This window comes from Chiloscyllium punctatum, chromosome 8 (genome assembly GCF_047496795.1).
Source record: "Chiloscyllium punctatum isolate Juve2018m chromosome 8, sChiPun1.3, whole genome shotgun sequence".
Lineage (NCBI taxonomy): Eukaryota > Metazoa > Chordata > Chondrichthyes > Orectolobiformes > Hemiscylliidae > Chiloscyllium > Chiloscyllium punctatum.
Window position 1 is genome coordinate 3,535,127 of NC_092746.1, and position 17,543 is coordinate 3,552,669.

At 38.7% G+C, this 17,543-nt stretch overlaps 1 protein-coding gene across 2 annotated transcripts in view; it reads left to right on the forward strand.

The window, feature by feature from the left end:
• hibadhb (3-hydroxyisobutyrate dehydrogenase b) overlaps nt 1-17,543 on the forward strand; it is a 126,966-nt gene that overhangs the window by 33,049 nt on the left and 76,374 nt on the right. For both annotated transcript variants that reach the window (XM_072575049.1, XM_072575050.1), the window contains 2 exons: nt 825-934; nt 2,121-2,242. In XM_072575049.1, the coding sequence (XP_072431150.1) occupies nt 825-934; nt 2,121-2,242 (232 nt within the window). The remainder of the gene's footprint in view (nt 1-824; nt 935-2,120; nt 2,243-17,543) is intronic.

Here is a 17,543-nt window from a genome sequence, read left to right on the forward strand (position 1 = left end):
GCCCTTTGCTTCCAGTTTTCCTAGGACTTTGATGCTAAACTCACTCGAATGCAGCCTTCATATCAAGGGCTGTTGCTCTCTCCTCACCTTTGGAATTCAGCTGTTCTGTCCATTTTTGGACCAAGGCTGTAATGAGGTCTGGAGCTCAGTTGCCCTGGCAGAACCCAAACTAGGCATCACTAATCAGGTTATTCCTGAGCAGGTGATGCTTGATAGCACCGTTGATGGCATTTTCTATCACTTTACTGATGATTGAGAGTAGACTGATGAACTGATAATTGGCTGGGTTGTTCTTGTCCTGATTTTTATGTACAGGACATACTTGCGTTGTATCTGTATTGGAACAGCTTGGCTAGGGAAGCGGCAAGTTCTGGAGCACGAGTCTTCGGTACTATTGCTGGAATGTTGTCAGGGCCCATAGCCTTTGCAATATCCAGTGTCAGTTGAATTCCAGCTCCACCATCTGATGTGGTGGGATTCGAGCCCAGCTCCCCAGAACATTAGCTGAGTTTCTGGATTAATCATCTTGCAATAATACCATTAATCCATCGCCTACAAAATTCCTTTTTTTTCCCCTGTTGACTTAGTTTGAGCATAGCATACAATGTGTATTTATTCTGTATATGCATAGCAATATTATTCCATTATTGATACTCTACTTGCCTCTTTCTTGAAGTTATTGAATTTGCCTCTCAAGTGCAAAACGTAAATATAAAACTGATCTGGTGTCCCCAAACAGTTTTAAGCCATTTACTTGCCTGGTTTGTTTCTTTAAAATGTCACAAGAAGACTTTACTTTTTTTTTGTCTCCTTTTGTTTTGTAGATTATGGACTCTGCTGCTGAAGTAGCTGAGCGGGCTGATAGGGTCATAACTATGTTGCCATCAAGTCCTAATGTGATTGAGGTTTACACAGGCCCAAATGGCATTTTAAAGTAAGTAATTTTGTATACTGCTTAATATTTATTTTAAGCAGTTGAAGTTGCTGTCAATGTGCTGTACTATATGTTATGGGAGGTGATGGCCTAATATTATCATCACTAAAGTATTAATCCAGGAAGTAGTTTGGAGATCAAGTTCAAATTAAATTTGAATAAAAAGCTGGAATTGAAGTTCTAATGACAGCATTCTGTCTTGTTGGAAAAAACCCATCTGGTTCACTAATGTCCTTTAGGAAAGAAGACTGCCATCCTTACCCAGTGTGGTCTACCTGTGACTCCAGGCCAGCAGAAAAGTTGAGGACTCTTAACTGGCCTCTTGGCAGTTATGTATAGGCAATAAATAGTGGCATGACCGGTGATATCCACATCCTGTGAATGAATTTAAAACAAAAGATGCATCTTGATCTGTCCTCATTCTCTCTTGACATATTACATCTGAGCATAGGAATTTATCTGTAGGTTTTATCTATAAAAGAAATTGCCATGTTTAATAAGCTGATGTTTCTAGTTGTAAGATTTATTTTGACCATTACATTATTTTTCTATATAAATATCGTCCAACTCCTATCTATTGGTATATTCGTCAGAGTAGTTAATAAAGAAGAATTTCCCAATATGAAGTTTGGATTAATCTTGCCAAGTTTTAATTTTTTAATTGAATCTAATAAAAAAACACATTTTTTAACAATCATTGGTGAACTCTAGTTCCTTGATTTTTATTTTCAGCATTGTTATTTGCCAGACTTCTTCTGTTCTAGGACTGGAACAAGCAGTGTGTCAATCAGTAATGTGACAAGATGGCATTGCAAGAAGGCTTTGACAAAGGTCTGTGTAGGTTATGTTACCCTTATTGGAAAGTGTCGAAATAAGATCAGGCTCAGCCCAGGGGTGATAGCTTCCTTTTCCTGACCTACCACAGGTTTTTTTTTAGGTGTCTACGAAATCCAAGTAATGCCACTAAAATTCCATCTGAGTTGCTGTCTTCTGGAATTTTGGGGGAAGTTTTTTTTTTGGGAACAAGTTCTAACCTGTTTACAGATTTAATTGTTTTGTTGATTTTCTTTGTAAGTCATTTTTTTGTGTGTTGCTCTGAGGGTAACATTTTTGTTTCTGGTGAATCACTTGTCAATAGTTTTGTAGTCTGGTGATTTTAAACTCTCTTTCCAAATTTGCTTTGCAGAAAAGTTAAGAAAGGCTCATTGCTAATTGATTCGAGCACAATCGATCCAGCTGTTTCTAAAGAAATGGCCAAAGCTGCAGAAAAGATTGGAGCAACGTTTATGGATGCGCCTGTATCTGGAGGTATGTACTGTTCAGAATGAATGGAGACCTGTAACCAGCAGTGTTCCACAGGGTTCAGTACTGGATCCATTTCTGTTTGTCATTTTATACAAATCATTTGGATGAAAATATAGAAGGCATGATTAGAAAGTTTGTGGATGACCCCAAAATTAGTGGTATGGTTGACAGTGAGGAAGGTTATCTAAGATCACAAAGATATCTTGATCAGTTGGTCTAATGGGCTGAAGAGTGGCAGATGGAGTTTAGTTTGGATAAATGCAAGATATTGCATTTTGCTACTACAAACAAGGACATGACTTGTGCATTTAATAGTAGGGCCCCGGGGAGCGTTGTACTACAGAGGGAAGGTGGTTCAAGTACAAAGGTCTTTGAAATTGGCGTCACACAGAGGCAGGATGTTTAAGAAGGCATTCAGCACGCTTGCCTTTATTGCTCAGATCTTTCAGGACAGGTAGTTCTGGTAGAATGCACGTTTCAGCAGTGCGATTTAGCTATAACATCGCTGAAGAATTAGAGAATGGTATTTTAGAGACTGCTTACTTGTGGCAATAGCATGATTTCTGCTGGGATTGGTTTACACACTTTGTTCTGCCCATGCGCCAATGTGCATGCTGAAATCTCCACACTGTTCTGCACATGCACCAATGTGCATGCTGAAATCTCCACACTGTTCTGCACATGCGCCAATGTTCTTGCCATTCTGCACATACTCCGGTATCTGCACATGCGTCATGTTGATGCTGGTCTTTGTGTCATTCTGCGCATGCGCTGAAGTACCTATGCCTTTCTGTGCAGGCGCGATGTGAGCTCCAGTCTTTGGGCTGTTCTGCACATGGGCTAATGTCAGCTGCTGACAGAGCAGCTTTCTGTGAGAGGTACTGTACAGAGAGCAGCATTCTTACATCTTTTAAAAATGTATTTGTTAAATTTACTTTTGTCAATAAATGTGATTTCAACCTTCATTCAGGTTGTGCTGTACTTTTGTGTGACACTTTCAGGTGATCTTTGAGCGATTGTGAGTAATATCTTTTGCTGGTCTGCTCCTAACCCCTGAGGCTCCATTATTTCTATTAAGCAAGGTTTCACTGGAACGCAACTACAGCATTATAGGAGAACTACATGTAAGGTACAAAAAGAAAAAAAAAATTTATCATGACCCAATTGATAAAGGTGACACTTCCGGATACCAGGCGCATGCACATAAGCAGTGTTATTTTTCATTCGTAGATTTCTAAACAGGTAACAAACCCTTTTTTTCTTTTAAAATTGAGAATATATTGGGTAAGAAATTGTCTAATTGAATTTTTATTTTTAAAAAGTAGTTTAATACTGGCCTTAGCGTCGAAGGCTGAGGGATGACCTTAGATGTTTACAAAATTATGAGGGGCATGAATAAGGTAAATAGGCAAAGTCTTTTCCCTGGGATCAGGAGTCCAGAGCGAGAAGGCACAGATTTAAGGTGAGAAGGGAAAGATATAAAAGAGACCTAAGGGGCCATTTTTCACCCAGAGGGTGGTACGTGTATGGAATGAGCTGGCAGAGGAAGTGGTGGAGGCTGGTACAATTGCAACATTTAAGAGGCATTTGGATGGGTATATGAATAGGAAGGTTTTGGAGGGATATGGGCCGGGTGCTGGCAGGTGAGACTAGATTGGGTTGGGAATATCTGGTCGGCATGGACAGGTTGGACCGAGGGGTCGGTTTCCATGCTATACATCTCTGACTCTATGTCCAGTCTGCAATCTCCCAAATGTTGGTTAGACTATAGTTGAATTTTTAAACAAAAAACTGAAAGAACGGTGGGTGCTGGAAATCGGAAACAAACAAATTACTGGAGCAAAACAGAGTTAACCAGAACTGAAGAAGGGCCACTGGACCCGAAACATCAACTCTGCTTTCTCTCCACAAATGCTGCCAGACCTGAGTTTTTCCAGCAACCCCTCTTTTTGTAAAGTTGAAGTATGGCCTACAATTTGGGTAATCTATAAAAATATATGAATTCTATAATGATCATATGTTGGATTGATAAGAAGAACGAGATGTTACGCTTATGAAATTTGCCCATAACAAAAAAAACGGTTTGTCAACAGTATGGCCAAGTTTTTCTTTCTAAAAAGGTAGTGGATCATTTCTGTTGATTTCCATACCATGTCAATAAAGGATGGACTGGTATCATCCATTCACAAATGAAGAGGGCAGAGTTACACAGGCAATTAAAATATGAATGTTTTACCAGACATAGTTATTGACATTTGAAAAGTGAGTATTGCATCCAGAATGGTGGATGATTGGTGTGTGGTGCTCTAGATTTTGCAACAGATGTGTTTGACTTTGTTGCAACTGTTAAGCATGCTTCTTTAATATCTCAATGAAAATAGTTACTTGACTATAAATGGAAAAAAATTCCTTGCTAGATGGGACAGATCTCATCTGAAGATTTGAATCCAATGTACAGCACGAAGAAACATTTTAAGCAAATTATAATGCTATGTTTTGCTTTTAAGGAATACTGTACTGACTACAAATCAACTGTACATTTGGCATTTAATTTTGGGCAGCAAGAAGATTTCTAAATTAAAATGTGTCCACTGTTTAAAATGGCCTGTCATGTGAATAAATTAATTATTGATCAGTGAAAGAGTACTTGGTTTGGTTGCCATGTATCTTGCTCGGCAGGTATATTGCTCATATTTGAGGACAATGCTTGGTCAGTACAGATGCTCTTGTCATGGACCTACATGAGTCTGTATGAATCTGAAGGGGAGAGAACAGGGAAATAAAAGCAATCCGATCTACCCTTTAAGCAAACAAAGTGCTGAACCTGTTGTTTACCACACATTACATGGGTGGAAGCTTGTGTTACTGAAGTGACCATGTACATAAACAGTTAAAGGCGGCTGGAAGATTTGCCATGTCTGGGCTACAGGGAAAGAAGTGTGAACTTCACAGTGCAAGTTAGTTCTGAGATGCGAAGCTATCTGGCTGAGTGAGGGAAAGCGAAGGTGGTGTTGGGAGTGAAGGATAACTTTAGCCTGGCTCTGGGAGAATAATGTGTCTACTTAAGGGCAATTGAGTGATTTTCTAAAGCTAACTTATAAAAACCCGTTTTGCTGTTTTATCGTATAAATTGCTTATTAAATTGTGTGTCGGACAGTGTATACTTTTAATTATTACAGTGCAAGTCTTAAAATGTAAAATCTTATGATTCTTTTTAGATGATCACTGTGTAAATTGACTTTTTTGAAGTTATCTGTCTCAATGAGGATTGTTATAGAAAAATTATTTATTGTTAGCTGTTGCACTATGAAAAGAAACCTTGGCATAATCAGTGGGAATGTTTTTTTTTCCTTCCACTTTTTTTTTTGTTTTGCAAGTTCCCAGGTTTGCATGCTTGGCCACCCCGGTACCTCGAATAGTCCAATGTAGATGATGAATGTTTGTAGACTTTGACTGTGGGGCCCTCCATGACCTGAATCTCTGTACTGATGCCGACATAGACAAACTTCCAGCAGGGGTCATCAGTTGATGATCAAAGATCTGGCATTTCTTTCTTCCTTCCCTCACTTGAGGCTGCATGCACCACGACCACTGCTCTAGCTGAGATTCACTAATTTGGTACAGGTGAAAAACTTAAGTTGGTTACTGTGCTGTTGTGACTCTTCACAAAGATTGTACTTGTTGCTGATTGTAGTTAAGATGCTTAGGTTCATTTTATTTTTGAACATTGAATAATTTTAGAATTCAAAACTGTGTCGCTGAGTATGTTGTGAAGAAATTCGGTACTGAAAACAGCAGTAGTTTTACTTGTGTTCAGCAATACTTGCTGCTGACTTAATTGTGTCCAGGCTCTCCCTTTTTAAAAATAGTTCCAGATGGAGCACGTTGTTTAGGACGTTGGACTGTAAAATACTACCTTGCAGTCTATTAACATGAAAAATATTTTTCCAAGTGAATGGAATGCTCAATTCCAGAAGAGTTCTTGCTTTTTTTCTTAATAATATTGTTTTTAGTCTCATTGCATTTTGTTTTTAGTCTCATTGTGACTATATTATTAATAGGACTTGGATGTGTTTTGGAATATTGTGAGTTAACATTGATCCACATTTTCTGTCTGCAGATTATGAGAGCTGGAATAAATGTTGGGAAGTATCAGGAGCCTGTGGAAGTCATGACTCAAATGCAGAAATTACCTGAGAAATTTACTCCAACTATGAACTCTCACTGTGGTAACATGGTGTACCACTGATTTAGCCAGTGTAGCACAACTTGGAAATACAACTGACCACCCCTGCCACCTCAATCACTCACCACAAACAGCCAACACCACTTCCTATTATTTAACAGTCATGACCAGCCTCGTCAGTCTGACTACGCCTAATCCCCCTCACACTAGACCTAACTTGACTGCCTTCCCTTGCCTCTGTCTTGACTAGCCCCAACTGCCATGCGCCCACGCTCATTAATTTCAAAGGTTTGAGATCTTTTAAAAAAAAATTCTCTGAATATGGCAGCTGTTGTAAAAAGTGCGCATATGCTTTCCTTTACTTGATTCTGCCATGCCCACTGCACCCTACAATGGCAGTGCTCTGCATTTCTGCTTTTTGTCTTGGACCTTGCACATGAGAGACTGGAATGAACAGCACCAATATTCCATTGCCAAGGCCATTTGATTCAGCTTTACCATTTTTCTGCAAATGAAAACAAGGGAGTTTTAAAATACTGAGCCTTTTGTTATTATTATTTGGTCTACAGACTCAGTGACCAGTAGTAGCACTTGAATATAGTCCTGACTCTATGATCAACTAATTAAGTACAGATCAACAATTGTACTTTGTGGGTTTTATGATTCAGTATCTCATCATATGCACATTTTTGCTGTGTCACCTTGGACCTAAGAGAGATTTTAAGCGATGAACTTGACTCATACTGAGCTTTACAGTTGAGGGTGCAGTACAGGTATTTGTATCTCTGAATTACTGATTTCACAGATACTGTGACTTTAAGTGAAAAGTTGTTATTGAAAAGAAAATTTCCAAGTGTCTCTTTTAAACCAAAAAGGCATAATATGGCAAGTGTTTCTTAGTCCTGGAACATAATTTTAATAGCACAACTGGAATTAGTTACTCCTTGCTGTCCAGTAGTAACTTTTGATGTAATTCTTTACAGGTTTTTATGCAGTTAACATTTTTCTTGCATGTGATTTTATAGATGTGCTTTGTACATTGAATTCTTCTGATCTTCAAATCTCACTGTGGATAAGAATCTAAATATATCTTCACTCATGCGAACTAACTAATTTATTACATATTCACACCTTTGTTTTGAATTCTTGTTAAGGATATTGTATGCAGGGTATTAAATAATGTAAATGAGGAAAAATAGCAAATTAGTTGAAACATTACTCACTGAACCTTTTTTAGAATGTGTGCATATGCTTTTTCTTTTAAGCAAAGGCAGGGATGGATGGATAGATCGATAGATTCTCAACAAAGTACTCAGTGTATCCATCTGGGTAAGGAAGGAAGAGTTGGGACCATAGTTGAGTCGACCATAATTTTATTGAATGATAGGAGTAGACTCTGGACAGAATGGCCTTCTCCTCCTACTTTGTATGTTCATATACATCTCTTGTGTTGGCTTCCATTTTTTGAACTTCTGGCAGGGCCTTATTATCCAATCTGCCCCTCACTTGCATATTACAAATTTTGGCAGTTACTAATTAGCTGCATGTCTTTTATGTAATGCAGTGGAAATGGATACTTTTGTTGTTTTGGCACAATGTATCCCTGTAGAGTTGGGACAGCTCTAATCTAATGAGTATAGCAGTTAGTTACAGACTCATCAACAAGGATAGTAATGGGTTGTAAAAGGATAATTTAAAAAAAACTTCAAGTTGACTCTATGTTGAGCTGGATACTTTTATTTTGGCAGAGCATTTAACTTCTGAATTTGTATTCTTAGCATGTCTGTTTTGTATGTTAAATTGCTTTTAAATTCAGTTAAGGAAGTTCAAATGGCATCCATTTACTTCAGTGCCAAAATCAGTACTTTCTCATGATTGCCTTTTTTAATATGATAGCAAGTAGACATGCACAATCGTATCAATCTGTCCTTGATTTAAGGAGATGTCTGGTATTATACACATCAAATGCTAGGATTACTTTAGAGGCTTCTAACATGAGTTAATGACAGCTTTACTCAACTTAGGACTTAGTGGAAAATGAAGCTGGGCTGTAAATTACCTCTCCAAGTCCATAAAATTTAGGATATGGAGATCGTGTGGCCCTTGATTTAGATTGTTTGTTTATCAGCTGGCGCCTGGTCTGGAGTTGAGATTTGTAGATGTAAATCTCTGACAGAACTTGGAAACTCCTGCAGGCTACTTTGTTTATGACTTGGGATAAAGTGAGTTGAAAGCTCTGCCTTAACCACAAATAGTAATGTATGGAGGTTAATATCTGGACCATTTTATCAAAGTCCCTTTGTTTCGGAGGTTTTCTGACTGTGTTTCTTGATAGATCTGTTAAGGGAGTTTGCTGTCATCATTACTGAGTATACACTTACAGAATGATTCACCAGTACATTAGCTATTAGAACTGAATAGGTCTATTTTGTACTTTTCTCATGACCGTAATAGTGAACTTGTTCACAAAATTTAAACAATAGCATTCAATATTGTTGCAACATAAGTGCATGAAATTAAATCAGCACATTTTGACCACTATTAATTTAAGAATCAGTTGCATCTTTCTCTTTTTCCACATTGCTTTACTAAATTATATCTTGGTTTGAATTGTGAAATAAAATTGTAATAAATGTCATCACATGGTCACTAGGCTCTAAAAATTACATATCCAAAACAGTTATAAGTTTAGTCTTCTCTAGACACTCCAAAAATTCAATGTGCATTTGGGATTTTGTACTGACTGGTACTTGAAATGAAATTAACATTTCAACTTTTTATGCAGAATAATCACGTTCTGTGTCATTTTGGGTGGGTTTTTTTTAAAAAACAAATTCTGGGTGTGGCTATATTTATCACTCATCCCTTTTGTTTCCCTGAGAAAATGTGCTATTGCATTGAATTACTTTGTTGTTGTGGTGTTAATGCTCCCACAAAAATGTTATCAAGTTGCTAGATTTTAATCTGGTGACTGAAGGAATGACTTTTGTTTTTTAGGACCAAGATAGAATGGTGTGGTTTGCCCTGCTGAGGCTGGTGCAAGGCTGCCAGATGCAGTCAGAGGAAGTTTTTAGCCAGGTCAATGCATCTCCTTTCTCCTCCCCTCCTTTTTTATCAATGATCTTTTGCCTAAACTGTTCATGACTTGTTCTGATGCTTTTTGACCCATTATGGTCGAGTTCCACAGAAATGTACTTTCTTCACACAGTGGTCCCTGCTTTTCTTGCACTGCTTCAATACAGACCCATGGGTGTCAGTCTCCTCCTATCTTGTTAGAGTAGCCATTCTTCACCTGTCCTCGTGGATGATGGCAGGTTTCGGCATCATTGTAACCGAGTTTCATGCTAGCTGTTTGTTGATGAGATTGCAAGTGCTTTTTTTTTCTAGCCGGAATTCCTGGAGAGAAATTTTGAGTGTTAATGCCCCGGCCTCTCTACTGAGACTAGTTGTAGCATTTCCTGCAATGTTAGGCCAACTGAGCAATATTTGCATGTGAAGAAATCAAGTATTGACTTTTGGCAAAGAGAAATTCATTATGCAACATAACTTGTATGATCTCAGTTGTCTACGTGACTGAGAATTTTTAAAGTAAAGGCAGAAAATGACTTGCACTAGTAACCTTTTTTGATGTTATGGCATATTAATGTTAACTAAAATTACATGCATTTTATGTGAAGCGCAATTTTATTTGGGTCATAAATATGCATTTTTGAATATTTTTAAAATTTTGTTCATTGAGCATGTGACTTAGTGATGTCACGTTTTTAACCTCTCCAACCATGTGGCAAGGCCTGTTTTTTTCTTGTGTTTTTTGCACACTTTTTGATCCTGAGCTAGATTTCAGAATTCTCCACATCGTAACATTGCCAACAATTTATTTTCTAACGGAAGCCGGTTAGTTGTAGTATATTTATCTAGACTGACTCCCTTTCTCAAAGAAAACATGCAAGTCTGAAAAGGTTCTGTGAAATTTTAGCAAACCAGGTTATATTGTGCCTGGTTTTCATATCTTACCCATCAAGATATGTACAAGCAGCGTATTACAAATAGGGTAGTATTAGATTCATCGGAAATTGCACTGTACTTCCATCATGAGGTGCATCGCAACAGCCCTTTCAATTTCCAGTGAAAGTCGAATCTTGCTTCTCTCTTCCCTCCCATGACTCACTTTAGGAAGGAAAAATGTTTGGTTCATAACTAGAATGTGTCTGTGTGTGGCCACATGAAACAAGCCACTCTTGAGTAGTTTAATTTCTACCTTAACTTAGTGCATTACTGCACATGACAGTACTAAGTGTGTTCAAAGAAAACATCACAACTATGTCATTTGTTATTAACACCATTTTACACTTGTGTGTGCTGGACAATATTTCTGTAAAGTTCATATTCTCGTTTCTTGTACCTAACCTGTGTAACTTATTCCAGTGAAGTAAAATACATGATAATTACACGCACACACACACACCACCTGCCATCCTAGTTATCATGCTTTTCTTAAAATACCAGTCGATTTTCAGCATAGGGCTTGTTGCAAGCCCTCCCAAGGTTGAAGAGTTAAGTCGAAGACTGGCCAAATCTGAAAATATGGACTAAGTGACTGCTGGTTTGGAATTTACAAGCCTGGAAGTTTTGGACCATATTCAGTAAGGGTAGGAGCTCATAGTTACAGCACAAGAGGCTAATTGGCCTGTTGTGTCTATGCTCGTTATATCCAGGAACAGTTTATCTAGTCTTGTTCTACCTTTATACCATAGCCCTGCAAGGTTTATTCCTTCAGACAATTATCAAAAATACCTTGATTTGAATTACACCACATACCATCTTGTGCAGTGTGTTCTAAATCTTAATTGATTGCTGTGTTTTAAAATTATTTTGTCACCATTGCCTTTTCCCAACTCATTTTAAATCTCCTGACTCTGTCTTTCTTCTAAAGGAAATTTGTTTTTTTTTCTTTATTTACTTCATGGTTTTGAACCCGTTTTAAAAATCCTTTGATCTTTTGTATTCTCTCTCATCTGTTCATTGGAACTGAAGTTCGGTGTCCTGGAAATAATTTGTTATTCTTGCGCATCTAGTCTGATGTCTTCACAGAATTACTAAATTGTCATGTCCACAATTGGATGCACTGCTCCGGTTGAGGCTGGCAAGTGTTAGAACATAGAACATAGAAGAATACAGCGCTGTACAGGCCCTTCAGCCCTCGATGTTGCGCCGATCAAAGCCCACCTAACCTACACTAACCCACTATCCTCCATATACCTATCCAATGCCCGCTTAAATACCCATAAAGAGGGAGAGTCCACTACTGCTACTGGCAGGGCATTCCATGAACTTACGACTCGCTGAGTGAAGAACCTACCCCTAACATCAGTCCTATATCTACCCCCCCTTAATTTAAAGCTATGCCCCCTTGTAATAGCTGAGTTCATTAAAGCTTTGTCATAACTTCTTTTGCTTTTGTACTCTAAAGATTTGGGTTCCTGAGTCAGACATGATATGCAATTCAACATACATTCCAGTATATTTATAGAAACTATCATCCATAAATATAACATTGGTTTGTAAATACAGGGATGTAATTACATAAATGGAATCCATTAACAGAGATTAAGGCTAATAATACTCCCATGTATTTTGTACCAGCAGGTGGCATTGTAGCCAAACCTGTTCAGCAATTGGAGAGTTTTTTTTAGACGAGGTACCATTCAAATATTAGTATGTTGTTAAATCCTACTGCAAGGATACTGGACAAATGTTCAATTGGTTCCTTCCTGAATCAAATACGTTACTTCCAGAGGATAATTGGTACACAACAGATTCAAGAATCTCTATCAGCATGCACTCTTGAATTTCTTAAAAACCAGGTATGTTTGAAGGAATTTAAGCAATTTTACCCTTACTTTGATTTACAAAGCTCTGATAGAAAATTCTAATGAAATAACATTGGACTATAGAGTTTGATTCTAAACAGTATAAATTGGGCATTGGCTAAAGCAAATAGTGTACAAGGTAGGATTAAAGGAGCAGTTTTGATCAAAAAAGTGAATTTTTGTCTTGAAATTTTCCCGTTAGTTATTTGAATGCAATTTTTTGTGAAAATTGGGTATGTGCCAGTCTTGCCAAGAATGAATTGAAAACCCTTAACTTGATTCTAGCATTACATTGCATACTTGAACATAGAAAAATTATGTATTTACTTGCATAATTATTGAGATTTCAGCTTATTGACTGACCAACACATATTCCAATTAAAAGTTTTGTCAGTTTGGTGTTTTGTGTACCAGTTATTTGAAAACCCATGCAGATTTTCATTGAATCCCTTTATGCACAAAAATGGAGAGGTGGTTGGATTCTTCCCCCTTTTTTGGGAATATTTCATTCCTGTATCCACCCTCCACTCCCCTCCCAAATTGTAATTGCATGTGACCGATTAAGTCATTCACTTCTACTTCTGTGATCATACTGTTGTTTGCCTCACACTCTTTGGTAATATCTTGGTATTTTCAATTACGTTGAGAACGATATCCTTTATGGATTCTTATTATTTCTGGCTTACGTGTACTGTGCACTGTGACCTTGTACTCTTGTGCTTCAGTTGATATGTTTACCCTCTTCTACCTGTGAAGAGTGTTTATTTTGCCTAGAATATGCATGTTAACATAGTATTTTGATATTCATCAAATTTTGATAGTAGCTGAACTTTGCATTGCGTTCTCATCTTTCAACTTCACACTGAGGAGTTGGTCACAAATCCTAATGGTTCCACTGTTCATTACAGCCAGAGTGCAACCTGTCCACTGGCACCATGTATGCCATGACTAAACTGCAGGCTGGGGGCTGGAAGGACATAGCAAGCCAGGCAGCATCAGGAGTTGGAGAAGTTGACATTTCGGGTATAACCCTTGAGGGTGGGTGTAGGGGGAGCTGCAGATAAGGGAGTTGGGGGGGGGGGGGGTGGTGTGGGCAGGGTGATGAAGTGAGGAGAAGTGAAGACAGGCAGTGCGTACAACCTGATTAGTCAATGAGTGGAATAAATCCAGTTGGTGGTAGGGAGGGGTAGGGACTGGGAAGGGAGTCGGGGGGAGGTTATTTGAATTTGGAGAGTTCTCCTGGGCTGTATGCTGCCCAGGCTGAAGAGGAGGTGTTGATCCTCCATTTTGAGGTTTGGTTCTTTGTGGAAATGGAGGAGGCCCTACACTCACCCTCAGTTCTGAAGAAGGGTTACACCTGAAACGTCAGCTTCTCCACTTCCTGATGCTGCCTGGCTTGCTGTGTTCTTCTAGCCGCCTGCCTATCATACTTCGGATTCCAAAATCTGCAGGTTTTTTGTCTCTGACCTTTAATTTAAACTGGTAGTCATGATTCCTGTGAGAGTGTGATCATTTCTAATCCAGACAGTAAAAATACCACACTTACCGTTTTTTAAAAATATGGTAGCAAACTGCCCTAACTGTGGAAATTGCTTTGTCCATATCATTCACAGTTGTCCTGGAATCTTGGCTTGTATTAGACAAATTTTAAACATTGACAAAATGTGTTCGAAACCAAGCTTGTTTAAAAATCCAAGACCTCCTTTGTGGTTGTCAGGGGCAAGTCTGTACAGACCAACAATGGAAAAAGCTCAACACTAACTTCATTGGGCTGGCTGGATGATCAACCAGCAGAAATGTGGGATCAAAAACAAAAAGCAACTTTTATTTTTCTCCAGTGTTGTTGTCCTGAATGGTGCAGACAAGGAAACTACTCAAGTTGGAGGTCTGACCAGTTGTAGAGTCATAGAGATGTACAGCATGGAAACAGACCTTCGGTCTAACCCGTCCATGCCGAACAATATTTGCCCAACCCAATCTTGTTCCACCTGCCAGCACCCGGCCCATATCCCTCTAAACCCTTTCTATTCATATACCCATCCAGATGCCTTTTAAATGTTGCAATTGTACTAGCCTCCACCACTTCCCCTGGCAGCTTATTCCATACACATACCACCCTCTGCGTGAAAACGTTGCCCCCTTGGGTCTCTTTTTTTAATATATCTTTCCCCTCTCACCCTAAACCTATGCTCTATAGTTCAGGACTCCCCCACCCCAGGGAAGAGACTTTGTCTATTTACCCTATCCATGCCCCTCATAATTGTGTAAACCTCTAGAAGGTCACCCCTCAGCCTCCGCTCCAGGGAAAACAGTCCCAGCCTATTCAGCCTCTCCCTGTAGCTCAAATCCTCCAACCCTGGCAACATCCTTGTAAGTATTTTCTGAACCTTTTCAAGTTTCAAAACATTTTTTCTAGCATTTTTTATGTAATAGCAAAATTCTCTTGCATTGTTCAACAAACCATTCACTTGCTTTTCCCAAGTGCTGATTTGCACACATTTTCTCACACTCATGTAATTGAGTATATCCCAGTCCCAACTCTCCCACCAACAACACCACCAAGTTAAGATTTCTTCAGTGGACCTCTGGGCAAGACTTTCTGAAAATCATCTGGAGATTGAGCAAGCTAATTCTGGTCATCGGGTGGCATGATGGCTCAGTGGTTAGCACTGCTGCCTCACAGCACCAGGGTCCCAGGTTCGATTCCAGCCTTGGGCAGACTATTTGTGTGGAGCTTGCACATTCTGCCTGTGTCTGCGTGGGTTTCCTCCGGGTGCTCCAGTTTCCTCCCACAATTTAAAGATGTGCAAATCAGGTGAATTGGCCATTCTAAATTGCCCAGTGTTAGGTGCATTGGTCAGAGGGAGGTGGGATTGGGTGGGTTGCTCTTCGGAGGGTCGATGTGGACTTGTTGGGCCGAAGGGCCTGTTTCCAAACTGTAGGGAGACTAATCTAATCTAATTAATTTCAATACCTGAAGCCTGTCACAGTTGGATGCAGTGGGCAGCCAAACGTTTTGATCCTACGTGGTTTGGGCGCTCATTGCAAATAGTTAGTTTTTTTATTTCTTCTATTCTTTCCTCTTGAGCAATTCTATAACATCTGGGCACGTCTTTAGCCAGAAGTACAAGTTGTGTAATAGCTTAAATGCAACAACATAAAACAGTGTCCTCTGTCCTTTTTGCTGTTGAATGACTGAGAATTGAAAGTAGAAATGTGTCGTTGTAAGATTCCATGTTAAAATTCAACAAGGATGCAAAGTAAGCCAGCACTGTTTTTGTGAATAGCCTGAAATACCAACTTGAACTATCTTGAGAGATCTGCTTAGAGTGATACACCTGATGATCTGTTTTGCTTCAGATCATACTTGAACATGTCTTGCTTATCTTTGTAGGATAAATGTGTGTCATTATCTCAGAATGGTAGACATGAGAAATACTCAGTATGTTATTTAACCTATGTTTAACATGTTATGAGAGACCAATGGATTAAATTCCTTCAAGAATTAGTGGCTGGTGTGGTGCTACATACTTTTGTACAATAGTCGTCCCAGCGTACACATGCAAAACTGTCCAGCTTTTCACTCCATGTTTTGATTTCTTGTCAGGCATCTGTCTTATTTTGATACCCATTATTGATTTAACTTGATAGACATAAGAGTGAAAGGAAGCTTATAAAGTGTGTGTGCTGTTATGATCAATATTGAAGGTTGCACTGGTTCTTTTTCTAGTCCATCTGTTATAACAACAAATTTTAATTCTTAACCAGGTTGGTGATAGGGCCAATTTATATAGGTCTTCAGACTGTTACATTCAGTATTCAAAACAAGGCAGTCAGGTTTTGTTAGCCAACTTCAATTAACTGGTTTATTACCAAAAACAAATTCACTCAAACAAAGATGTAAACATTATTGTGAAACCACTTTTAAAAATTGATATTGTTTAGTCTGAGGGGAAGCAAAAAATGAAAACTTTGTGTAATATGCTAATGTTGAAAGTAGTTCAGCTAATTTAAAAGCTACATTCATAAAAAGAACTCTCAGTAAAAGGATAATTTTATGGTTTCCCCAAATGATGTTCTGACTCCAAAGATGTTCTGCACACACTAACTGTTTTTTATGTGACTCCCTGCTACAGTTGTCATTCGCTGAATTGCCCTTAAATCAGGCAGTGGGTTAGATTCCAAGAAAATCCTCTTCAGTAACAATGAGTGGTGAAAATCATTCTCGATGGGATTTCATTTGTGTCTCTTTCTGTCTTTGCCTCTCAATTGCTGAGAGGAGTTGCAAACTAAGTGCAAAGATCAATGGGCTGTTGATTCTCAGGTCAAGTTCTGAGTTCAAAAATGTGTTAGTCTTATCCCAGTCAAACTGCCATGTGATCTTTTTGAAAGTTCTCTATTCTAAGGTAGCTCCATCTGAGCCCCTTGCTCCTCAGAAACTTTGCATGTTTCAATGTAATAAACTTTCTCACCCACCCCCCCACCCCCTCTCCAATACCAGTATGCTCCCCTAGATAAGGGGTCCAAAAAATGTGTACTGTATTCTAGCTGAGATGCACGCAGTGCTATGTATAGTTGGAGCAAAAATTCTCTATTTTTACACACTGGCTTTTGATTCAAAATAAATGGTGTTCCAATTGTCTTTCCAATTACCTACTGATTTTTTTTTTGTTTTCCAGCTTTTTGTGATAAATACACAAGGAGCCCCTAATTCCCTCTGCTGAAGATTTCTACAATCTTTCTCAATTTATGTTATATTTGGCTCCTCTTCCTGCCAAAGTCTGTAACGTCTCTGTGGACTCCTTGTGTCATCCCACTACTTGCTTAGTTATCTGTAAATATGGTAATGGTGCATTCACTTCCCTCATCCAAGTTTGTCATGTGTTGTAAGAAGAAAATGACTGTGATCCCAGCACTTATCCCTTTGGCACTCCACTAGTTACAGATTGCCATCTGAAAATGTCACCCCATCCCAATTATCTGTCTCCTATTAGTATGGATAAAAGATTATATAGCTAATATACTACAACTATTGCACATAACATTATTGAACACCCCTTGAAAAATCCAAATGTTATTACATTGCTTGGTTCTCTTTTATCTGTGCTGCTTGTTGCTTCACTTAAACAATTCGAATAAATTTGGCAGGCACGATTTCCCCTTTGTGTAGCCATGCTGACCCTGCTTGCTCACATTGATATAAATGCTCTGCTGTTGAATCCTTGTATAATGGACTGTACCATTTTCC